The sequence below is a fragment of the Falco rusticolus genome, chromosome 8, assembly GCF_015220075.1.
Source record: "Falco rusticolus isolate bFalRus1 chromosome 8, bFalRus1.pri, whole genome shotgun sequence".
NCBI lineage: Eukaryota > Metazoa > Chordata > Aves > Falconiformes > Falconidae > Falco > Falco rusticolus.
Window position 1 is genome coordinate 26,632,501 of NC_051194.1, and position 25,923 is coordinate 26,658,423.

The following is a 25,923-nucleotide window of genomic DNA, read 5'->3' on the forward strand; positions in this document are numbered from 1 at the left end:
TATGATACATCCAGAACAAAGGGATTTAGTAATTCTTGGACAGCTTCATTCAGAAGTGAAAAATGCTGAGGAGGTGCGACAGATGTGATGTCACCTAGCATGTCTACAGTACCTACAGTCCAGTCCAGTCACCTACTGTACCAAGTGCTGTAGTTCCTCTGGCTCCTGAACTGAACGTTAGTTAGTCATGTGGGAAATCCCACTGAAGGCTGTGGGGTTATTTCTGAAATGGAATCAGACACATAACTGCGAATCTTGCTGAATTGGGGACCCAGTCCTGAATAGCGTATAAATTATTATTAACAAGGTTTGTTCTCTGTTCCTATGAAAGGAGTAAGGCTTTAACGTCTCTGTCACGATGGTGATAATGACAGCGGTGGTAGGGTACCAGCAGCTTGCATTGATGAAATATTGCTCAGCTGAATCTCGATTAACAAATAGTATGTCTGGATTCTTGGAACTGAAAATTGGTACAGAAAGCCAGGAGTTGCTCATAACTTGGTTTGCAAAATGAGGAGTGTTAAGATGTAGCTTGTGTATTAATATGACTTAAATCTAATTTTAAAGAAGTACATATAGTCCTGCAGGTTCTTTAGTCCCAAAGTCTAGATAACAGTGCAAGTTTGGAAATACATAATTCATGTAGGCTTACAGATCTGGAAGTCTGCACAGATGCAGTTGCAGTTAGTTATCATCGTTGCACTTCCGAAAATTAGCAAGAATTTTGTTGGAAGAAGAGGCGGTTTGGTGTCGTGTCCGTGTCCGTCCACCCCCGTCCACCCCCCCGCCCCTTTTTCTCCCTCTCCTTTCCCTCCCTGCCCATTTTATTTTGGCCTGTGGAAATTTAACTTGAAATAATTGTCAGATAATACTGTCAGAACAATCAATTTGGTTCTTACAGACATAATTGTGAAAAAACCTTTACACTTTTCAAAATAGGTACTACACACTGCAGACATGCTTGGTACCTCCTTCTACAGATGCCCATGATCTTTAAAAGAAGCATTTAGGTCTTGAAGTTATTTAAAGATTCTTAATTTTTTTACTTCTCTTTTAGACTTTATTTAGCTATGCAAGATATCACCATATTCAGTATTTTTTATAATAAACATGTCTAGTCAAAGAAAGCATTAATGAAGCAATTCCCCAAATAAAACAGCCCATCATATCTGAGTTGCAGCAGAGAGAAAGTGTGGTCTTTGTAGTTTAATCAAGATCACAAGACTTGTTTTGAGCGTCTGTCATCTTTAATTTTACGGCACTTCATTTCAGAGTGGGACTGCCAGGGTCACATGCAATTAAAACACAGGCAAGATTTGTCTTGTGAAATCTTAACATAAAAAGTAATGTGTTACTCTATTTTAACTTTTCTACTGAACTCTGTGAACTCACTAATTACTTTTCCCCCTCTTGTCACCTTTTTGATATGACATGTATTTTATAAAGGAGATAGAAGTTTGGATTTTTTTTTCTATCATGCATATGATTGAGGATAACAAAATTAAACCGGAGAAAAAAGGAAAAGTATTTTTCAGAAATACATTTTTAGAAATATCTGAGCATTGCTGCTTAAATTACAAAGGGACTGGAGGATCAAATTCTAGGAAATAACTATTAATCTGCTTAACTAGGGCAGGTAGAAGCGTAATAGCGGACCAGAGATTTTAGTGAGGCCAATCACACAGGCTGGAGTTTATTCTCTTGAGTGGGGTGACAGGGGAAGGGTAAAAGGACTTTAATGTGGTGGGCCATGAGAAGCACTAAAAGCTGGTATCTATGTAGCTTCTTTATAGCTTTAGCCCAGTTGTTGCATCGTAGTGATCAGTAAATTGCATGGACCCTTATTAACCTTATTGATAAGGAGCTTAGGGAAGTCCCATTCAGTCTAGAATATATTCTTCTTTTTGTTCTCCTGTCTGTCTCGGTTTGCAAGCCCCGTCTCTTTGTACAGAAATCCTTTATGTTGCACCTCAAAATTCTGTGCAAGTACTCTGTTCATTTAACTTGGAGCAAGGGAACTGTAGAGGAGAAAGGGCTGGAGTACACATGGGGCCACAGGCCTATTTAAATATAGCTGGGACACCTGGAGAATGTTTGAAAAATTTCTTTTAAAGAATCTTTTATATTGTTCTTCTTTCAGTGCAGCTGGGGTCTGTGGGGATCAGGGGATTATTTTTGATACCTGTCTAAAAGAGTTATGTCTACACTGATTTCCATCCCTTGCTACTAATTAACCTTATTGTATACAGGAAACAGTCTATTTAATACCTGCATTCTTTCTGTAATGCCAAGTAAAATGAAATCTAGTGTGAAATCTAGTTAGCATTTGCCTTTTTGAAGTCATTTTTGAGTTTCCAGTCCGGGTGACTGTGACCTCAAAACTGAAAGCTATAAAAACGGTCCCAATTTCAGCTCAATGGGAGTTTCTTGAAGATTCCCCGTTCACCTGGATTTGCACGTGTAGTAGATCGCCCATCGTGGCACTTAGCAGTGCTTTCCCAGGAACCATCCTTTTCTGGGTCACTCATAGCCCTGCGAAGCACATATGTTCCTGCCGTTCCTCTTAAGCAAAGGAGACTCTTCCTTTCTGCTGGAAATATCACACTTTGGCTGTTGCAGTGTATCGAGACATATAAAAATGTAAATAGCAATGGTAAAAACAGATACATTAAAAAGAACAAGGAATGATGTTTTAAAAAAGTCACCCACAAATGCGGAGAATCGTGAGGGCTGGCCAGATGACTGAGATGAACTTAAACTGTAAAATGGAGGGCAAAAATGTGGATGCTGTACCAGATTTTAAAAGACCTTTGAAGCCTGCTGAACAACACTGATTTTGATCGTGTCTGCTCCAACACATGGATACAGGCATCGTTACCATACTGTGTGAACTCTGAAAATAATATTCACTAAAACAAATTTTCTCATGTATTTGACGAGGGAGTGTTCCCCTGGATGCTGTAAGGCTGAACCAAGCCCTGCAGCCCTCCTTCCTCTGCAGGGCTCTGACTGCATCCCTGATGAAGTGGGAACCAAAGGCAGGGTTTGATTTTTACGGGAGTTTGGTTCAGTTTCTGAAAGAGCACTCGGGTCGGTTGGCTGGGTCGCTCTCCTGGGGCCAGGTCAGCTGCATGAGCTTGAGAGTCCTTCACAACAAAATCCTGAAGGAGGGCCTGTCATTTAGTACTATATTTGCTTCATTTAGTGCAAAATAGTGATATCAAGAACAAAGCTAGTCAAAACAAAGGATAACAAGAAAAAAAAATAATACCTTTTTAATACTGGCTGTGCAGCGATATTGACAACATAGCTACTAAACAAAGGTTGGAAATGCTCTCTGATTTATTTGTTGGTAGTGAAGCTTGGTGGAAACGCCAAAGGAATAGGATGTTGATATCATTAGTTATAATCTATTTGGTAAGAATAAGAGTATTGTTTTCATTCCTGCTGGGGCTTGTCAGAGAGCTGGACTATTGGAAATTGTGCTTGATGACAGAAATATTGTCTTATGGGCTTTAGGTACTGAGTGTATGTAGCTGTCCATCCCTACGGCTAAGTGGACACATCGAGGATCCAAGATTCGGTTTAAGGAGCATGGAAGGTGCCCCGGATCTTTCTTATAAATAATCCTCAAGGAAAGGGAGAGAATTTTTTTTTTCATTTGCTGTTTTCCTTCCATTTCCTGTATTTTATACTTATTTTGGTCAATAAAGCAACATTCATTTGTGTTTTACACAATTCTCAAGAAAACCCATTTCATGCAGTGCAGCATTTCCGAAAACAACAGAAATAATCTGGCTTAACTCTAAAAGATTTTATTATTATTTTTTTTTTTCTTCTGCCTTTCCTACTAAGCTCTTCTGCAAAACAGCTAGAAATTTTCATTTTCAAAACATTAGTACAGCAAATTGCCATCTTTCTGTGCACGGCATTCTCTATGTACTCATCATCTGAATGATTCCGGATCACTCTCTGGCAGCGTGAATCACAGCATGCCCTCATGCCTGCCTCTTTTTCAATTATATCTAAGAGGAAGACTGCTGGAGACCCATTTTTTCATCTTGCACAGGACCCCAAAAGTGCCAGATCTCATTTCAATATAATATTCTGACAGTATGATAAAATGGATGTTAACAGGACACTGACTAATATGATCCGTAGAGAAATGATAGAACAATACAATATCAGGCAGATTGTATTACTAACGTGCATTTTATGGACACAAAATTCCCTCTATAAACAGGGCCCGAAGATTTAATCCTTACGTCCTATGATCCTAGTTAGTGTTCTAAGATATTCTGCAGCAGTACTGAAATTTTTACATTCTTAAATGAAATTCATGTGTTTTATTTCATCATAGGGCCAGCTATATCACTCCCAATTTACTAATGAAACTTGGCATTCAAATGACTCATCAGCACGTACTGCAAAGCATAAAAATAGATTCATGTGGCATACGTTTCTTTACCCATAAAAACGCACCTTCATATAATCTCAGTGCTGTCTTATTCAACAAAAAGTATGTCATTTCCTTCCCCTAGCAGGTTGAGTTAAAAATGAGCTAAATGTGTGAGAAAGCCATTACCGCACTAATGAAAAGCTCAATACTGTTTGAATTTTTCATCATGGGATATTTGTTCTGTAGCACACAGCACTAATATTTACTGTCACTGGTACAGTATGCACTGTAATTAAGGTACAGTCATCAGCATGGTGGATGTTAAGCAGAGATGTTCCTGTGAGAGCTTGGACCTCTCGCAGATGTTTTGTGTGAAACAGCCCTTCAAGCATTTGTAGGCTTGGTTTATGGAGTGATGGGGAGAGAAAAAGGGTTGAAAGGATTTTAGTGTCCGAAATAACCTCTACTTCTGCCTCTCTCTGTGCCTCTGTAACCAGAATGATGATAAAAGCCATCTCAGGTCCTTACTGACCTGACTGGGTAAGGGAAATCGGTACCACTGTGGCTGCTTTTACTCTAGAAGGTGGACTGAGGTGGCAAAATGATGCCTTAGCTAAAATCATTATCCTCATTTAGAACACGGGTGGTCATCTCACTTGCTTCATCTGTGGCGGCAGAATGGTGCCAAGGGTGCTCTTGTTTGTTCAATGCACAGCTTGGCCAGAGGCCAAAGTAGCAACACAGGGCTGGCTGCTGGCTACCTCCCACTCTTCCTCCTCTTCCCTTGTTTAATAACCTCAGAAGGGTCTTGTGAAATTAATAAATTAAATAAATTAATAAACTTAGAAACAGATGCAATTCCAGCTATCCTAACATATGCCCTGTTGTTGTCCATACAAGAGATGTGCTAGGGCTGGAGTATGAGCTCCACGGGCAGGACTAGCTTTTTCATCAAACTCCAGTCTAACGTTTTCAGGAGACTTCTTTCCATAAAAGTGCAGGCTTTTGGAGGGCACCAGAAAATCTGGGATTTGCCAAATACCCCTAGTGATCCAGCTTTTTCCTGCCAACATGTCTACCCATTTTGGCTGTGTCCTCGCATGCTCCCTTTCCTCCCACCACTTATGACACAGGTCGCATCTGGGCTCTTTGTGACACAACCTGGCCATGGGTTCCTGGAGGTAATTGCCAGATACATCTGTTATTTTGTACGTGTACCTGTGTTTTGACGACTAGGCATTATGAGTTTAAGTAAATCAGAGATGTGCTCAGAGCCATCTAAACCTCAGGAACTCTGGCACATTTATAGTCAGGTGAACTTGGGACAAATCCCACAAATTCCTCATCATTAGGTGAGCACAGAACATCCCAAGACCTGACTGTGAGGTGTCCGTCACCCATGCTACTGCAGTCAGCAAGTCCAAAAGTAGCAATGCCTAACAGCTGAAGATTCCTTCCCCCCCACCCCCCATTATCTTGGCAAGTGGCCTGAGACAGATGCACTCTTGCTTCTTAATTAGATAGCTTTTTTTCTTTCTACCCAGTAAGTTCTCCTGGTTGCTTCCACGGGAGAGTGGCCATAGGAAAGGCAAGAAGCACAACTTGTGACCCCGGGTGGTCTTGCAAAGCAGACTTGAATTAAGGCAGAAAAAGGCATCCCAACCTGATATGTGAGTGAGAGATTCCTTCTGTACTGGGGCATGTTTGGGGTCAAATGTTCAAAATCTTTTATGAATGAATCCCCAGCTGTACAGATAAGAAAAGGATTAAAAAAGGGTTTGGCCTTCACAAGTAAAATCTAAGGTCTGGCTGTGTGGAAATGATTTGGGATATTAAGCATTTAAAGCTGAGAGAAAATAGGAATTCCTGCATCCTGGAAAGGTTTTTTAGGTTGTTTCTTGCAATGCCAGCCATCGCAGGGCGCAGGAGCAGAGTGCACAGCCCTGTCTTGGCTTGGCCCACAGACCCTTAGGCCACGGAGCTCCAGGCTCACCTCTCGTCACTACCTGTTTCAAAGCAATGGGGTTTTTTTCCTAGCAAGTGTCTGCTGATGATCTTAGGGAAAAATGGCATTGCTTCTGAGGTGGAGCCTTTGTCTTTCTTTGCATTTAACAAGATCGCAGGTTTCTAGCAGCACTCACTTTCTGTAGCAAAGACCCTATTTGTACAGATAGGCTATCCAAAACCCAACATGCACAGCTTGTTCCATAACAGCATGGGTCATATATATCTGCAGAAAATAGAAGAAGAAATTTACCTTAGGCTCTTTCTGCCTTAATACACCCTGTGTCTCTGACTGCCCCCACCCATTTGCCTAGCTTCCTTAAAGCCATTTGGGATGTTATTTGAGAAACTAATTTACTGAGGACCTACACTCCAGGAACAGCATTTCCAAAGATGTTCAGAGTATCTGAAATACAGGCTGTGTGTGAAGAAAAATGGTATCATGACAAAAGACAGTGAAAAATAAGTGTAAACAGCCTCTGGAGGCCTACCCTTCCCTGGAACTGCCACTTGATATGGGCCAAACCTGAGGGTCTGGACACAGGCTCAGGTGGAGGGTATCTAGAGGAGCAGAGTCACATCTCTCTCCTTTATCCATTGCTGACGCTTCTTCTTGGCAGAGCAAGGCTGACTTAAATTAGGAAGAAAAAAAAAAAAAAATTAGCCTGTTGTGGCAGTAGCTGCTTGCTTTCTTCCAGACAGTGGAAAAAGGAGCCTCTGTCCTCTTGCTCATTCTGTCTTACACCCCATCCAGCAGTCACAGAGAATGAGTAACTTGGAAATCCCACATCTTTTCCATCAATGCTTGTGTTGAGTCTGCCTAAGCCACTTAAAAGGCCCGACTTTTTAATCTATTAGCTGGAGCTAATGTGCTCCATGACAAACTCTTGAGCACCAGCAAGTCATTGTCCCTGGGCTAGGGATGTCCTGACTGTGGAAGAGCACCCATCAGTGAAGAATGTGAACCCAGGAAATGCACTGGGTCTCAATTCATCTTCTTGTGTTTCAGAGAGGATATTGAATTGCCCAGTAAAGAAAATATTTTGATTTTAAAACTAATTCCTCCCCCTCCCCCTTTGAAAAATGTATAAAAGCCAGTTATTAACAAAACATCTATTATGCCCATGGGACAGAGGTCCTTCCGTATTGTTCAGATGGCATGTTTATTGTTGACATCTCTCTTTTCTCTGAGTATGCACAGAACCCTGAAATCCTTTTACATTTTTAATAAGATTATTTCTTTTTTCAATCTAGTGCAAGAAAACCGCATCTGCAATGTGCATAATACTCTCAAAAACTGCAGCATCAGAGGGAAAGCATTGCCAGTGTTTTTGGCTATCTACACTTCAAAGGGACATGACGTGAAAAAGAATAGTACTAGAGTTCTCAAGAAGGTGCTTGTATTTTCCATCTGAGGACATTTCTGTTTAAGGTAGCCTTATCGTTCAGCTCTTATGTTTGAGGTGAAGGACATCATAAGCACAAAAGGAAATTCACTTTGCTTTCCAACCAACAACACTCAGGATACCTGAAATAACCAGCATTATTGTGTTGTTTTCTCTGACCTCGAATGTCGTATGGAGAATGGTGATCATCAGCTCCATGTTCCTGCAGCACTGCATGGCCTGGGTCCATGCAAAACCTGTGAAATTGTGTTTGGGTCACAGCTAGATGTGTATCTCAAAGTAAGATACAAGTGTCTGTACAGTATCACCTCTGTGCTTCATCATTGGTCTATGAAGCTGCCATCTCATCTGCAGCTGGCGTGAGGGAGCTGATTCTGTGTGTGGGATCCTAGCCTGTCTTGTAGTAGAGTCCAGGTCCAAGTCCCTGAGCTGACATAGACTTAATTTTGATTTTTGCAACATCAAAAGGCAAAAAGAATTCTTCACGCTGGTGTCCTGTGAGTAATCCAATATCACAAAGACTGCAAGGGGCTCAGAGAAACTAAGGTGAAAGTGGTTCAGGCAGGTACCAGATACCTTCAATCTCATTCCTTCAGGACTGACTTTGTTCCCAGGCTGAATGCACACTGACGCAACAGAAAATCTGTCAAAATGTAGAACTTTCTATCACCAAGTGGCAAAGGGGGTTTGATTTGGATTGGGTTTTGGTGTCAGAAGACAGGCTTTTACCACCCGAACAGCCAGGAAATTGCCACTAACTGTTGGCCCTACAGAGCTTTGGCCAGTGCATGTATATTGGGTGTGCTGGAGGTGGATGCAGACCATAAGGCATGAGTGTTGCTGCTGCTGTTATTATACACACAAATGTACTACTATCAATCCTATGGGAAGTCTGAAGCTTCCCTCAGTTGCTCCTGCTCCCAGTGCTTTGGGTTGCAGCACAGGAGCAGATCTGCTGCTGGGCAGCCTCTTCCCACCCTGCCTTCTCTCCTGCTGACTGCTAGGGGTGTGTGGCTGAAGCTGCTGCTGCAAACTTGGGAGAGCTGCAAGGTGAGATGACCACAATGGGAGAAACCAGTGGCACTGATATGTTCTCTGTAGGGACCAGAAATCACATTTAATTCCCCAAATTCCCTTGTGAATCTGGTCCATGGGGAACACTAAGGACAATTCAGTTCTTCAGTGCAGAGGAGCACTCAGATACAAACAAGCAACTTTATTCTTTTAAGAGCTGAAAAGAGATTATTAATGAAAACATTAAGGATCCTTTCACCTTGAATACTTAGGGTTTTGTTCAAAAGGGCAGAACAGATGCGCGCAGCACCCAGTGAAAGAGAGAGCAAGTTACAAGAGGTGTGGCAGACCTTCTGTACGAGGGAAGGTTAAACTGATTAAGAGAAAAATGAGAGGTGATATGTTAGTGGTATATAGGAGAGTGAATTGCCAGAAGAGGTCAGTCAGATGATCCTATTTAGCCTTTCCCATAAATCAAGAGCAAGTTGAGTGCTATACAATAATACTAAAAGCTAATGAATTTAAAAGCAATACAAGTAAAATATTTTCTTACATGGCGCATAATTAACCTGGGAAATTCATCAGATACTATTAAGACAAAGAGCCTAGCTGGATTAAAAATGGATAATAAGTGACAGAAACTACATAAAGATAGAAATGTATACAGGGTGTTCAGCCATTTATTTAAAGCCATTTGCTGCCTGGGGCTGCAAAGAAGCATCCCCTGTGGGAAAGCCAGAGGTAATGACTGGACTTCTTGCACCTTTTTGACTGCAGTGGGTAGGCTGAGGGCTGAGCACTGGGCTGGTTGAACCGTTTTCTGTATGGTCACTCACATTCCAGAGCAGCAGGCACACCTCCACCTACCCAAAATCACAACCAAAAAACATTCCAAAAGCTTCTGAGCTGCTGTTTTGAAACCACCTGAGCTTTGAGACGTGAAAAATGTCTCGTGAAAAACGTGGAAATCACCACTGGGGAGACAGTCGCTCCTTTTGTCTCCGAGCTATGCAGCCAAGAAACTTATGGATAGGAGCTGAGCACAGGAATTGTATTTTGACACAGGCAGAGGAGAATCATGTGAAATTTATGAGTTCGCCTTTTATTAACTGAAATGTGCTCTACAATGGCTCTAAAATGGTGGTGTTTTGTGGGTAATTAATTGGCATGCATTCTGAACTTGCAGTGTTTTATGGTCCCTCTTAAACTTATTAAACAAAACCGTCAGCTTCTACTGAAAGTGTAAGATATCGCCCCAGGTTTTACAGCGTGTGCAAAGCATTTTGGAGGTGCATGGACAGGCTGCTTTGCCATGTAACAGTGGATTCTCTGCATGGCTGAACTGTTTCTGAGGGTTCAAGAGTAAACTTCGGCAAGCCAGGAAACTTCACCACGGTTTAGGGTTTGGAAGGCAATTTTCTACCTGTTCCTGTTTCTTCTGAGGCTATCCTGCCCCTGGGCTGCAGGGATGAGCTGGGCTGAGTGATGCAACAACCCAAATGTTGCATTATACCAGTGGATTCAGAGTAAGCAAGGATGTAGAATATAAAATTTCTATTTTAAAAAAAAAAAAAAGGAATGGGGCTGAATTAAATGAACACTAAAATGCCATGGCTGGCTCTGTGCCTCAGTTTCCCACATGACTGATGTGCAGTGATATTGCATCCCTAATTCTCATGCCTTGAGTTCTAGGCACAGGTCTTTTTAACCTCAATATAGGTTTTGTGTGAAAAAAATGAAGTGAGGGCTCATGTTTTGTATCCGCTGAGCAACCAGATCCTTTCTAACAAGGATCTGTGAGGAAAAATGTGCATTAATTCTCATAGTATTTCAGGTATGTTTGGCAGAATGCAACTGTGGAGTACAAGAGTAGCATGCAGTATGTAAGTAATAGTAGAGTCTACTCGTTTGCTGTGATAACACATGGTGGATTGGCACAAGAATGAGATTGCTGCTTTAGTAGTATCCTGCAAGCATTCCCTTGGTGAAGCCTACTGACCAACGGCTGTAGCACTTGATCTTGAGTTTGGGTATGGCCCGACCTCAACAGGCCACTTGCTGGAGATTTTTCTTATGTATTGCCTTTGATCCTCAGAGAAGCATTCTTTTTCTTTTAATCCAATGTGAGTGCTAAGGAAGGTTCTTATGTTCTGCAAAATGAGCATTGCCCCTGGCCCCATTTATGCATCCTACATCAGAACTTGTGGTTGAGACCTGCATCTGTGATTATGCTCAGCTTCCTTATGCTCCGTGTTTCCTTTCTGAAGCAGTAATGCTGTGCAGGGGAACCTGCCGTGCCATGATATGTGCGTTCCCCAAGGCTTTTCTTACAGCTTTTTCTGAGCATTAGCCATGTAAAATCTGTATACTGCCTGATTACGGTGGTGATTGTGGGTCCAACTTACTTTTCAGCTTTCTTTCAAGATCTACCCATGGTATATATAATATGTAGTAATCGGTTAGCTGAACTTCTGGAGTGCCTTGGGCTGAATGGCAGTCTTTGGCTCTGTTGCAACATGGGGTGCTTACAAAAACAGGCTGAATGTTACCTGCACTGTCGCTGTCCTAGCAGAGTATTAAAGAACTATTAAAATGTGCATTGCTCGTAATATACATACATATATATATGTAAATAAAAAGAGGGATGAAAAGTTATTCAGGGCAGTGTACATGTCCTCTTTTAACTGTAGCTCAGTGAGTCAGTCTGTCTTTCTCATTGTTCGCTCAAAAGTTCCATTTTGCAGTTGGATTTCTTGAGTTAAAAACTGACAATTTTTCATGCAAAAGTTTGAGATTCAATAAATTGATTTTTTAATTTTTATTTTAATGAGAAATCCTTCTAGCTGGAAATGCCTTTTTCGGTTCCTTTACAGGTCTCTTTCTGATGTCTCCTTTTACTATAGTGACCCCAGTTACTAGCACAGCTGTCTTTTCACAAGAGTTTGAGTAGAAGATACCCTGTATAGTAAGAAGATGCAGATAAACACACAGATTCTTGAATGTGTTTGTCTCTGCTGCATTCTCAGCCTTCATTTTGCCAAACATTTACCATTCGTAGTGATAGATCCTTGCCTGTACCTGTGATCTTTCTCAAGCTGAAGTTAGAGCCTAAAAAGATGGTCTCCTGTAAGTCTGACTTGTTAAAAATTTGGAAAGGTCATAGTTAATATTCTTTTAAGTAATAACTGGAGGACCGGCGTGGTGGTGATATGGGCTCAGTGAATTGCTCATGCCGGATGGAGGCCAAACTTAGACACTTTTGGGTTTTAGAAATGTATGTGTCCAGCAACAAAAGAAAGTCTGTCAGAGCCCTGGGCTGTGACCTTGGTTAACGAAGAGTTTCCTCCTACCTGAGTAGGAGGAAAAAAGAAACCCTGCTGCAGTTAAGGCTTGCAAATATTTTCTTTCTTTCTTCCCCCCCCCCCCCCCCCCCTCCTCTTTACTCTTAGCATCTTTTGTCTGGCTGCTTTCTGCCCTGAGGGGCTGATGGCAGGAGCTGCAGGGCTGGCTCTTTGACTAATGGTGGAGTCAGTAAATTTTCCCAGTGAATTAATGTAGATATTAAAGGAGACAGGGAGAAAACTGGTCCCTTGGGGAAGGGAGCAGCTTGGTAGCAAGGCATGGCTATTCCTTTCTGTTGCTGGGACAAAAAAGGATAGACATCTGCTATATGCCCCAGATGTATACGCGCCTCTGATGAGAGGCACTTGTGTCCTCCCAGAGTTGGCTACCCACATATCAGGCTTCTATCTTTAACAAAGCATTTAGTAGAGAAGTCAGCACATTTGTACAGCATTCATGTAAGGAACCCTTCAAAACCAAAGAAAGGCTTATGTGTCCAAAAGTTTGTCTGATTTCCCACCCTCCCCCAGCCCCCCCCCCCCCAAACCAGTTGATCTTAGAAAGATATGCGTTCATTTCATAAGCCTTGTCTTGCTTATAAAAACAAGAAGAGAGGAGCCTCCATGCTCAAAAGAAAGCTTTAAGGAAGATTAATTAATTAATTAAGAATCTTTTCTTCTGAGTGCAACAGGATCCAAGTAACAAGTGAACTTTTCATTTCCAGTAATAGCAGAAATTACTTCAATAGCATGATTGTGAGCACCCGTGGGGCCATAATGTGAATGGTCTTTATTAAGGAATAGAGTGAACTTCTGACTATCTTTCTTCCAGTCATTTCCACAGGCTATAAACAGCGCCTGGTTTGTTGCTATTAAAAGAGTCTAAAGACGACGATGCTGAAAAGCATTACTGTTTAAGTACTCATGGCTTGACATTAACATGAAAAATATTTTCTTGAAAGTAAAGTGAATTTGGGTTCTCCAGAACATTATAGTTTTGTTCAGAAATGATCATGTGGAATGTCTGTGATACGGGGGAGATGTTTTGGGGGGTTTGTGTTTTTATTTTTAATTACTGGTCACTACCCCTCTGTTTTGCTTGATTTTTCAGACCTGTGTGAAGTCAGAAAACATCTTGGGGGCAATTTTTATGTTTTCTTGGTGGTGCTTTCTGCCTGTGTTAGTACCTGATGAAAGAGCCTGCTCTTAACTAACGATCAGACCTCATACATCTGTTCCCGTAAATGACCGCTCTGAGAAGCAACCTTTCCCCCATAGTGTGGTATTTTGCAAAACAATGCAAAGTAAGAACTGAAGTAATCCGTGATCTGCTGAGGTGATACTGAAGACATATCTCTCATGCACAGCAGACCTATGCATTAATCCTATGTTTTGGGGTCTTTAATTGCTTTAAATATTTGCTTCTAGATCTGTGTTTCACACATCTTATTTACATGGTTTATTTTTCATTTTATGAACAAATCGATAACCAGACAGACTCTTTACCACACTGGATTAGTTTTATTTATTCTCTTTGAACTTGATTAAAAAGCTGTCAAACATAAGTCTACATTTTATCAGCAGAATACTTTTACAAAACAGGGTAGGAGATGTGTATAGCTGGAAACATACATTTCAAAATGAAACAATATTTGATATATTCTAGACAGTTACCCTTTTGTTTATCCATGACAACTGAAACTAACCATCAAATGCATAAATTGATTCAAGTCTAGCCAAGTAATCCTAAGGGCATATGAAAAGGCTTTTTTTTAAAGTTCTTTCTAGATGAATTTAATGTAGTTCACCAATAAAGCATCCTCAGGAGCACAATACAAATGCTACAGAACATGAGATAGCTGGGGAAAGCAGGCAGATGTACAGTGTGATGAAGAATCAAAATGGATGTTACATTAAAATGAGTAGTCATGCAATGTCTTCATTTCATGTACTGCATTTAAGTAAAAATGCCAAAGTTCCAATTTAGTTTTTAATTTTGTTAGGCACTGTTATGCAAATAGTGAATTCTATGTTTTAAATTTTTTTTTATTTTGTTTGTTTTTTTATTTGTTTAAAGGTGTTAAACATAATCTTTTTTGAACTCTTGGGGTAGGCAAATTGTTTATCCATTATGTCTTTAACTTTCAATATACATCAAAAAGAAAGGTACATTTTACTCAGATTAGCCACAAATGATCTGGTATCGCTGTTTTAATTCATTGCTTTTAATATACATATTTTAATTCACTTTCCACAAATCTCAGTTATTATTTGTCTTTCTGTGCCATTGCATATGTTGGTAAACAGCATTTTCTATGGTCTTTAGCCATATGCTGTATGCTCAGCTTGCAAAAAAAGTGACACTTGGAGTGCTAGCATAATGAAACTCTCAAAGGGTTAATGCAGAATACATATAGGCAAATGTTGACAATATTTTTTATTCCAATGTTTGAAAATTAAACACAAAATCATCATTAAGTTTTCACAAAATGAGGCATCTGTCACTTCAAAGAAAAAGAAATATTTCAGAAATATGTTTACAGAAATGTAAAAATATTAGACATCAAGACAGATGTGAACATTTTCAATAACAGGCCCTGTCTGTCAGTCTTCCTCAGAGCCGAAGATCTTGCTGTACTCACTCAACATAAGTTCAACTATCTGATTTTGGTACAGCATGTGGACTGCCATGTTCCCTGTCTCCTTTTCGGGTCTAAGGAGTGTTGGTCCAAACACAATTCCTAAGCTTTGTGTTGACATAAGATTCACGGATTCCTTGGCTGCTATCCTGTTGACGAAAGGAAAGAATTGGTTAAAAAGAGGGATGTCAAAGGAGTCGCTGTTGTATTTGAAGTACATAGAGGCACTTCTTTACTGATTCTCCTAATAGGGATGTTGGTTTGGTTAAGTTATCAAAAAGAAAGAAAAGGGGGAGGGAAGAGAGAACTTCTGCCAACACGGCAACCAAGGAAAGGAGAGTCAGCCTCAGAGAGCAAGACGTGTGTAGGGTGGAGGTCTAGAGCCCCATTTGCAGTCCTATTATCTCAGCATAATTTGCTGCTTTCTGGTGAGTGAGCATTAGTTAGTGTTTGTGCTATAAGGTAATAATTTGTGAGCGCATACATTTAGACACCGAAAAGAGGAATTGTCATTATACTAAGGGAACTGAGCATTTTCAGTGTCAACAGTTTTGGTGGCTCCAGGCAAAGCTTCCCTACTTCTCTTAACGTGGTCTCCACCACTGAAAGAGTTGGAAAAACAAAAAAAGCCCCTTAACATAGAGCTCATATGAAACACATTCCTTCTGCTAATTTAAATCCAATAAAGTTAGTATGGTCTGAAACGGATTGTGAAATTTATATAACTAAAGACTTTTGCATGCCTTATCCTGACACAAAGTTTCTTGGAAGACACTGAGACCACATACCTTAATGAGATGACTTAGAAAATAATGGTAAGGATTATAACCTTTGATATCTTTATTACCCACAAAATTACGAGAGGAGGGCTATTATTATTAGAAGTTGATCTTATGTCTTTATTAAGACTTAATGTTCTTGTGGAAATGACATTAAGGATGGAGAAGTCTAGTCTTAGAACAATACAGGTTTAATGGATGGAGTTTAGGTAGGCAGTTTTGCATAAATCTCTGCAGCAGTGAGTATGAACTAAGTAGAAATCCATTTCCCTCAACCCTCCAGAACATATAATATATCCCAGGTCAGAAAGACAAGTAAATGAAGATACATATTTTATAAATAAATTGCACAGCTCTACCAAGGAATGTGAACTAAATGTAACTTTAATATGTAAATGTTTGAATTTATGGATACTTCCTTAACCTGTTAGTTTTAACTTAAATATTCCAAGTGGACTGTTGAAGTTCTGCCTTCCCCCACCCCCCCACCTCATTGTCACTCATTTACCTTTTTAAAATCCAGACAGCAATTTAAAAATCATCATAGCTGTCTCTGTTTTCCCATAGCTGTTGCTGAATTTACAGCAAGCTACATGTAAGTGAAGGAAACTTCATGAGATGTAATGGCTTCAGTGACTAAAAAAAAAAAAGTTTCTTTCATGTTAGTGGGTGGGTCACACAGCAAAGAGCATCGTCTTGTGGACTTCTGCCAGTCTTGTCATTTACCACATTCCTTGAACACCAACATTCGTGGTTTTTTCCCATATATAAATAGGAAGCATTACTTAGTTCTGCCTCATGCTTGTAATTGTGGTGTCCATTGCACAAAACACTCTCCATATGGCACTAATAAGATCGGCTTAACTATTAGTTTCTTAAAATATAACATCTTTATTATAAATTAAAAAAAAATAATCCTCCCTCTGTGGTAATATTAACGTATCGTCTCTTCTCTTAGGAGTTCAGAAAGACTCAAAAGTTAGTAGTTTTGTTGCCAAATGACTGTGTGTGCTTCTGATGGATGTTGCGCTTCTTTACCACAATTAAAAATGCTTGTTAAAGGGGTGACAAGGTGGTTTTGCTTAATGCCACTTATGCAGAAGCACATATATCAAGCTTGGGGCCTCCCTGTGAGAAAGACTTGATTTCTGTTGAGCTTGTTATGTGTTATAAGTTGGAAACCTTACAAAATATTTGCAGGTGACATCAGCATGGGTAGATGTGCTAGTTCACCAGGTGGAAAACAAAAATATTCAGCAGTTGTATCTTGAACTATAGAGATCATCGATTTAGCATCATCCACGGCTTTGCAATGAGGTGCTGTTGATAATGGATAGCACTGATGAAGCTGGAGGAGGAACACCTTGCAGGGAGGAGGCAGTGGACCATAGATGAGCAGAGTCAGGGTGAAGAATGGTGGTGGCAAAGCTCAGTTTACTGAAGGCAGAGGAAGGGACTGGCTTTATCTGTAAAATTCGGAGCAAGACATTGAGATTCTATGTTTCTGATGTGGACACAGAAAAGGGAGGATGGGTGAACAACTTCTCCATCCTAGTTTGCCATCTTTCTAGAGCAGAATAATTCTCCTTGTTTTGCCTGGAGATGCCATCCTGCAGGCAAAGTCCTGTTTGAGTCCAGACATTGCCAACACATGGCCTGCAGTTGCTCACCTCTCAGGACATTAAGGTATGGCACAAAGCAAGGGAGGACATGCATGGTGTGCATTGGAAATGGAAAGGAACCAGCTATCTGTTGTGGTTCATCCATATGAGGAACATCCACATATATTTGGAGCCCCTAAGCCTAAGGCAAGAATAATAATTTTTGTATTGAGGAAATATTTTGAAAATTCTTGAAATTTTCTGTCTATTTGTACACTGGTACTTGTTTTAATGACCATAACAACAAAAGATTATAAACCAAGCCAACTTGGAAACATGGAAAGTCTCAGTAGCTAAATAATCTGTGGTAAAATATAGTTACTGGAGGGAAAGAAGGAAGGAATTGAATCCAGCCTGAATAAAATAATTATAAGTTTAGGCCTTTATGCCTTTTAAAATTACAAATATTTACCAATGAAATAACTAATTTTTTTTCATCTGTCCACAAAACAAAAAGTCAAAGCAAACCAAAACCAAATATGCACACTTAAAGCTATTACTGTAGCTGCTAAATGAAGTTGAGTTGTTAAAAGAGAAAATCCCTAAGAAATGGGAAAGAATTCTTTTTTTGGCAAGAAAAAGAGCAGGAAGAGTGATACACCATTTACAACACAAAAAGTGAAAGGAAATGCCACAGCTATTTTTTGTCAAGCCCAAATGAGAGGAGCAATGATCCATCAATTTAAGATTATTTTAGAAACAATCTATAATCCGGTGCCACAGATGTTGGAACCATATCAAGAAATTGTTGGGCATTATGGTGTGCAAGATCCTGCCCTCCCAAATAAGTGAGCTTCAAGTGTGGCTTCCGTCCTTTAAGATCACACATCAGGAGATATGTAGAAAACACAGTTTTTGTTATTAATAGTAGTGAAATTAATGATGTATTAAAAAAGCAGAAGTGTCTGATAGGAGGGCTCTAGTGTCAATGGCAGATATATAAGCAAAAATACTTGCGATTTATATTTTGGCTGTTGCCAAGGCAACTATGAGCTGGAAAACATGTGCCTGAGAGCAGGGGAACTCTACAGCCAAGAGGGTCATTGTATGGTGAGTTTGGCTCTCTGGTTCCATTAAACCTACACTTTTCAAACTCTCTAAATAAAATCATTATTAATTTTGACATTTGGAAAGCACACTGGATTATTACTTCAAACACACTAGGTGTTGGGAAATGGTCCCAAATCAATTTTTACTCTTTAGGAGTTGAGGAGGAGAAAGTGTTTCAACAGTGATGCTGATTCCTCAACATTTTAATGTTCCTATGACACAGGAAAAAAAATGAGAGAGAAGTCAGTGTGCTTAGGGAGGAGAACCCCTTTGGAAAGGGCACTGTTTTACTGTAAGCAGGGGAGTGTTGGAGGGAAGAGCTGTGCTCCGCCAGCTGCACCGAGAGCTGCTCACTCTTGCTTTCTTAGCCTTTTCCAGTCTTTGAGGATTTAAGTTTGATCAGTGTTAGGTGCATTTCTACCCTTAGTTTTAGCCATAGTACTCTTTTAGGTTTTTAAGTTATAACCAAGGGTAACTTTTCAGCAAGACAGTCCTGCTGCTCTTCAAGAACCGGTAACACAGGCTATGACTAAAAGGCAACACATTACCGAATGATGGGGTAACAAGAGTAACAATAGGTCACCTGGTAAAATATTGTAGACCAGAACGTAGGGTGTCGGAAATGCCATCCTCTGAATTCGGTTGAGAACCAAGGGATAAAAGTAGGTTTTGGTCTTATCAGAATCCTGTCCCCCAGCTTTATGCCCAATATTTGATTTAACTAGGGAAATCACTGCCATGAGAGACAGAAACCGAGGTCTAAACAGAGGCTAAGAAAGATTAAAGATGCATGAGAACAAAGAAAGCTCCCCAGAAAGCAGAAAAAAATGAAGCAGTTGTGACATCTGTTCTCTTGGTATAACAACTAAACTTACAGAATTAGGAACCGACTCCACTCTAAGCGGATTACTCCATGACAGCCCATTTGGAGAGTTTTGTACCTTTGCTGAACTGTGCTAGCGACCACTGTCACGGCAGGAGCTGCTCATCCCGATGGACAACGGGGCTGATTTGGTATAAGTTCCTGTGAACTGCCTTAATGGGTCAGTGTCTGGGCATCCCATTGATTCACTTTACCAATAATTATCCTCAAATTAGTTAATATCTGTTTCCTGTATATACTCAGGCATATGCAAACGTAATGTTTTAGCTTAAGGACTCGACCCTAGGAATGACTCAGCTGCCTTCAACTCACAACACTCTTAACAGACCTTTTCCCTGCCTTGTTATGGGCCAGGTTTTATGCGGCAGTTTTCTGACTTTGGCTATTGCAGAGCTCCTAATTAATTTGAACAGGCTAAAATTTGACTCTTATGATGAACAGTTTCTAGCCCAACATTTTATGCTCCTCTCTTTCCCAAATGCTGGTTCACAGGAGTTAAAAAATAACAGGTATTACATACTTTGCTTTAGTGAGAAGACATTTGGGAAGGAATCATCCAACCTTGAAATAAAATCTTTATTGAAAGCAATTCTACATCCATACCAGTCAGATACATTGTATGATCAGAAGAGGTGTCCCAGGGGAAAGCTCGGTGCAGTAGACAGGGTTGATTACTTGGACCTCCTGTCAGTTCTTAACTCATTGACAATGGCTGAGACATTCAGTACAACTTTGTTTTCTTTATTTGGGAGTAAAGTTAATATACTTACCTTAACTGTGCCAAATGTACTGGAAAATAACCTGATAATAAAATGTACCGTCCTTCGAAGTGATAATGTCTGTGTGTGTATAAGCACATTTTGGCAGTGCTTTCAAGACGGGTTTTTCAACGTTAGGAAGCAAGCACAAGTACAAAATGATGCACAGATAAACTATCGGGTTTCTTCTCAATGTATTTCCTTTCCATTTAAGGCCTGTTACGTACTTCCCCGCAATACAGCATATTACTGCAACGTCATTTTCTGTTGTAAACTTTGTTCAGTTCAGCTTATCGCAGTTCTTCAGGAAGAACTTAAGCAGGTTTTGGTACTAAAAAGGCAACTGAACTACAGTTTTGAGAGTCCTCTTAAAACACAAACAGCAATAGGTGTCCTGGAACAGGTCAAGCCTTGCAGTGACATCCGTATCCAGCTGGATATGCCAGCTTGGACAGAATGCAAAACACACCCATCACGAAGGAAGGATGCAGGGCCTGTACGCTACTTAACCCCATCTTGTGAGACTTACTGAAATAATTGGTGGTAAGGGAGCCCCCAACACCATAAGTAAACTGTTCATTTCATTGCACTGCAACGTAGATAAATTTAAGATTTAGTAATAATTTGGGATTCTTGATATTTTACGAATGCAAACTAAACCTCATTATTATTTATGTACTGGCTTTATGGATGATTTGCTCTGTTGCATTACAGTGGTATTCACCAGCTGATGAAGCTAAGCAAATGCAAACATTATCAGTTGAATCCTCAGCTTGTTGTTTATGCAATCTGTATACCAGGTCGGGAGGAGGGAGTTCAGTGTGTATGTAGCTACGACCTGAGGTTTATGCTTATAGAGGAGCTCCAAAACACTACACCACCTGTCCTTTTCCAAATGTGCCAGGCAGTTTCTTCTGTGACAAACATACATGATTCAGGGGTCTCAGTGGACTAATACAGTTTTAAGCTACTTTGTTTTGCCAGTGTCAGACATGAAGGTATTTAAAATTCTCGTTTGCTCCATAGGTTGAATTCAAAACAATAGCTATCCGGGACTGGTAATAGAGAAAGCAGGTCATGGTGTATGATATGTTACGAGAGGGGTCAGAAATAGTTCAGACATACTTAAGAGCTTGCTTTTGCTGAAAATAGCCTCCATGGCTCCTGGCCTACAGAAACTCCATGGGCTTCCTGTGTTCTGCAGCTGTGGGTTCATATTACAGCTCTTTGGGAAAAATCCCTTCTCTTCAGTCGTTCTGGGACACAAGAACGAGCACTTGATGCTGTCTTCTTGTGCAGGCTAGCCTTTAAATCTGACCGTTGGATAGCTATATATAGTACCTGGAGAGCTGACAGGGACCTGGTGGAGAATGGGCTTCCTCAGGGGATCCCCCACGTATCTGACAGCATGAGCCCTTCCTTGGACGAACTGCCTTGGAGGCTAGCCCTAAATGAAAATAATAACTAAAATAACTCCGAACATCGGTTTGCAGTTGGCTGAATAGACTCTGAAAAACTGAAGAAAGGCATTTAATTCGGCTTAGCCTGGTTTAGTAAGAGAACAGTTCAAAATAAAATCTCACCACTGGGTGAACTTTGCTACCTGTATGATGTCCCTGCTGAAGGGTGCACGCGCTTTTGCCTTTGTGCTCTCCTCGCACAGTGCCTGCCTCGTAGAGAAAGTCTTCACTTTCCAGGTGACTGAGGCCAAGATATAAAGCACATTTAAATACCTAAAGGAACTCAGGCCCTCCGCAGGGACTTCGCTCAGGAATGTGCTTTGGAGAAGTCCTGCTTGTTCTTCTGCACAATGGAGCGGTGCTCCTGCCTCTGCCCTCAGCTGTGGCTATATGAAGACAGCAGGGTAACATGGTACCTGCATCTCAGCCTTGGGACAGTTTCTTTTTTCTGGCCGTCTCCTGTGTTGGAGAAGCTCCAAGAGCAGAGGGTCCACACCAGTGTCCTGGCACAGCGTGGACAGCAAGGGCAGGAGCTCATCTCCACGTTGTGGTGGCTTTACTGAAGAGCCAGGTATGGGCAGAGGCTTAGGTCCCACTCCCCCAAACCCCGTTGTGTCAAAGAATAGGATTCAAAATCTTTCCACAAAATCTTGCTTATTCCTGCAAAAGTTCCAGGTCTCCCTTTTGGAAAACTGACCCAACTGGGTGACATGCTAAGTTCTTCTTCCCTTTACTGACAACCAGCACTCTGTCCTCCCAGTTAGGCTTGGGTTTTAGTTTTTGTGTGTGTGAGTGCAGACTGATTCTGACCAATGCTCGTAGGACCAGAGGGAGGAGGAGGTCTGCCTAGTCTAAGTTATCACAGTGCGAGTCGCTGTTGTGCCTGAAGTCTGCCCGTTCAGGGACAGCCATTTGGTTGGAGTCAGCTGAAGGCCACAAAGTTCCTTAAGGAGCACCTCAGACTCCTCTGGCCGCAGCTCTGCGTACAAGGCATTCAGTTTTGCCTTCTCGAAAAGCACTGTAGCAGCGTATATATCTTAAACAACAGCGAGCCCCTCTTCAAAAGCCACACCACCGCTGCAAGCATGAGCTGCTCCTTGGGGAGTGGATGGGAGAGAGCAAACCCACCCATGACAGATGTTAGGCAGATGCTAATGTACTACTTAGAGGTGTTTGGATAGCAGAGTGATAAAGACAGTGTGAGACTACATAGAATAATATATGTTCAGACAGAGATATAACACATAGAGGCCTTAACTGTATTTTTGGCTGGTGGTGTAACTTTTGTTGTGACTGATATGTTATTTTTTTAAAAAATTCTCTTTCTGATTTTTTTCTGCAGAACAGCTAGCTTATTGTAAAGACCAACCTGTCAGAGGTCCTGGATCTGTATGCTTTTGTGGCTTGTGTGGCTCAGAAGGCAACAGATAGTTTTACATGAATAAAGCTTTAACTTTTAAAATTGCTTAAATATTTTTGTTCAAGAATGCCTGAAGCTACATTTCCTTCTAACATTAAAAATAAAAAGCAGTTAGTAACAATCTCCCTTAAATCAAGAATTGTAAATATAAAACCTTTATCGTCAGCACAGCACATCCAAAAATGTCTTTGTAAAATAAATCAAATTATATGAGTTAATTGATTCCAGGCAACATCAGCAACTGCAGGTGGAAACTGAATAACAGGATGTTTATTAATGAGGGACTATTAATCAAAATTGACAATATCAATTCCTGTTTCTTTTATTTGAATTCTACCTGCAAAATCCATGGGCATACTTGCTGAATTTTTAAATAAAAATTTTATAGTAAAGAAATCACTAACACTTGGGATTTTAGCTTTAGATGTAGGGCTATTTGTTTAAACAGCAAAAGGATATCCTAAATCCAATTTGACAGGCAATGCCAAAAATGCCAGTGGTAATTAATTAGCACTTAATTTAGACCACAGAACAACAGGATATGGAATTGGTGCTCAGTGCCATTTCCCCTTAGGCTTCATCTCATGAGGGTCAGGAGTATGGCTGTTGCATTGAAGGTCAGTAAATAAATTGGGGGAACACATTGACACTGGACTTTTCATGATAGATATCCTTCACCCTTATTACTGCCTCTGGCTATCGCTGATGAGAAAAGGACTGCAATTGTTCTGTGAAGAATGCTGTACACAGGCTGGATTCGAGCAAGGTAGTGTTTGAACTCACGCGTCATATAGTAGCGGTGCTGGCTGCTTCCTACAGGCAAAGAGCTGTCTCAACTTGGTATCTGGGCTGGAAATAAACTTCTAACTGTAGCATATAAAGCTTGAGGAACTCTGACAGGCGAGAAAATTCACTTAAAAGCAGCCCTTAAGTTTGCTAGATTTGTGAGCTTAGCTTTAGATTAAGCATAATTAGAATCAATGGAAGATTTTAAAGTGAGGTTAGAAAGTAGGTCAGCGAGGAAAAAACACATTTCCTTATTATCCTCTTGTCTTTGTCTTAATAATATTTGGTACTCCTCCATAAAGCTAAAGGCTCTTAATGAAGGTGGATTAATGTCATTAACAGCATTGTTTTCTGATGGAGACACCAAGGCTTTGACATGCTTAGTGATGGACAAACAAAAAAGTACATGGCAAAAAAGCAGAACCACCAGTTCTGCTGGTAACCCAGCTGGTTTTTAACTCAGTGAAAGAAGCCACCCTTTTACGGCACACCCAGAGCAGAGGGTATATGGAAAGCACACAGGAGAGCCTATGGAGCCTTGTTCACACACGCACATAAATTGCACTCTCCGGTTCAGATTTACTGGTAAGAAAAATAAAAAGATGACAAGACTCAGTATTATGATATAATCCTCCTCCCCCCAGTAAACTTCATGCATCTGCCAGCCCCTACTATGGTCTTTCTTCCAGTAATCTCTACCCGTCTTTCAGAAGAGCGGCTCAGGTGGAAGGATGTCGGTGCTGGCAGCGATGCTCAGCGATGTTACGTCTTTTTCAAATCGCTTCTTACAAACTATACCCCACTATGCTTAAGTCGTCGAGTTCCAGCATGGCCCGCAGGATGATAAACAATGGGAGCTTCAGCAGTTACAGCAGGGTAATTATTATCGCACATCCTAGATGTACTCCACTAGCACAGTTTTATCCCCTCGGTCCCCAGAAGGGCTGTCTGCATTGCTACATCAGGAAAACGCTGAGTTAGACAGCAGTCCCTGCTCAGAATGTGTATTTTGGAAGCCCCAGGTTAACAGTTATTTTAACTTTCACTTCATGGCACCCTTTACAGCATCTCTGTTGACAGTGAGTGAAATTTTGATTACTGTTAAAGTCAGTGACAAAACTCCCAGCAACTGGCAGCCAGAATGGAGTCAGAATTTCACCTTATATAAGCTTAACTTTTCTCATTTTGGATGATATCTACTTTTACTAAGTGGAATTACTTCTTTTGACTATGTTCAATCTACGACCTCTTGCAGCCTTCAATTATAGCCCTTTTGTGCTACTGTAATCCAGTTGTCAGCAAATAACTCAGACCTGGATATGACAGATTTACTTTCCGACTTAAAGCCCCAAAATGGCAATTGGCTGGAATTTCAGCCTGGGATGCTGAAGTGTAGGCAACCTCCTCAGAAATGTATCTTAGCTGGTGAGTCTAGGGCTTCTTGTGAGAAACTTGGTTTTGCTAACAACACATTGTTTTTGTCCAGCATCACAAATAAATTATTCAGTATTGTGAGACAACCAGTATTTTTTGATGTTGAAATTAGAGAATGTGGCAAAGAATTCCATGAAAGTCAGAAAGCAAACTCTCACCGAAGTTCTCCTTTTCTGTGAGCTTCTATATCATAGAATCATTGAACCATTTAGGTTGGAAAAAAAACCTTTAAGATCATCAAGTCCAACTGTTATAATTACTCCATAACTTGCTTTCTTTCGAGCCTTTTTAAATAATGAAAACTTTTAAAATATTGGCTTATTAATGGTCCCCAGTATAAAATCTCTGTTTTTTAACCTATATTATCACCACCTTTTTGTTTAAAATGAAACTCCTTTTGAATTGGTCTGCCCAACAGTGATGATTTTATACGGGGTCTGACCTCAACCAGGATTCCTACTCTTTCAGGTTCAGTTCTGAGCTCTCCACAAGCTACTCTTGCAATATATATATGCACTGCATTTGTATCAGATTTGAAAGATGCTTTAACATGCCTCCCAGCATCATGATTGTTTCAGCCCTGATATTGAACATGAGTAGGATGAATGTATCTCTTAAATGCACTAGTGAGTATGTGCCATGAGTCTTTGATTTCTTTAAACTTATTTACATTTTACTTGCCCTTGAGCAATGAATTTACTATGTCAGCATTGTCTTTTCTACTTACACTTTGTCTGTCTTGTCCACTCACCTTAGCTTGATGTTTATTTTTTGTGCACGTGTATAGTCCATTGCACTAAATACACGAACTGCCTGGAGTGGAGGATTTTCCATATATTGTGTCTTTCTAAGACGCACTCTTTGTAGTACTGCAAGTTCTGCAATATTC

General features: G+C 40.5%; 1 protein-coding gene across 5 annotated transcripts in view; it reads right to left on the minus strand.

Annotated features, from left to right (window-relative positions):
- Nucleotides 1–13,663: 13,663 nt before the first annotated feature.
- ARHGAP15 (Rho GTPase activating protein 15) overlaps nt 13,664–25,923 on the minus strand; it is a 348,150-nt gene continuing 335,890 nt past the window's right edge. For all 5 annotated transcript variants that reach the window (XM_037397076.1, XM_037397074.1, XM_037397075.1 and 2 more), the window contains one exon: nt 13,664–14,952. In XM_037397076.1, coding sequence (XP_037252973.1) covers nt 14,769–14,952 — 184 coding nt within the window. In that variant the 3' untranslated portion in view covers nt 13,664–14,768. The remainder of the gene's footprint in view (nt 14,953–25,923) is intronic.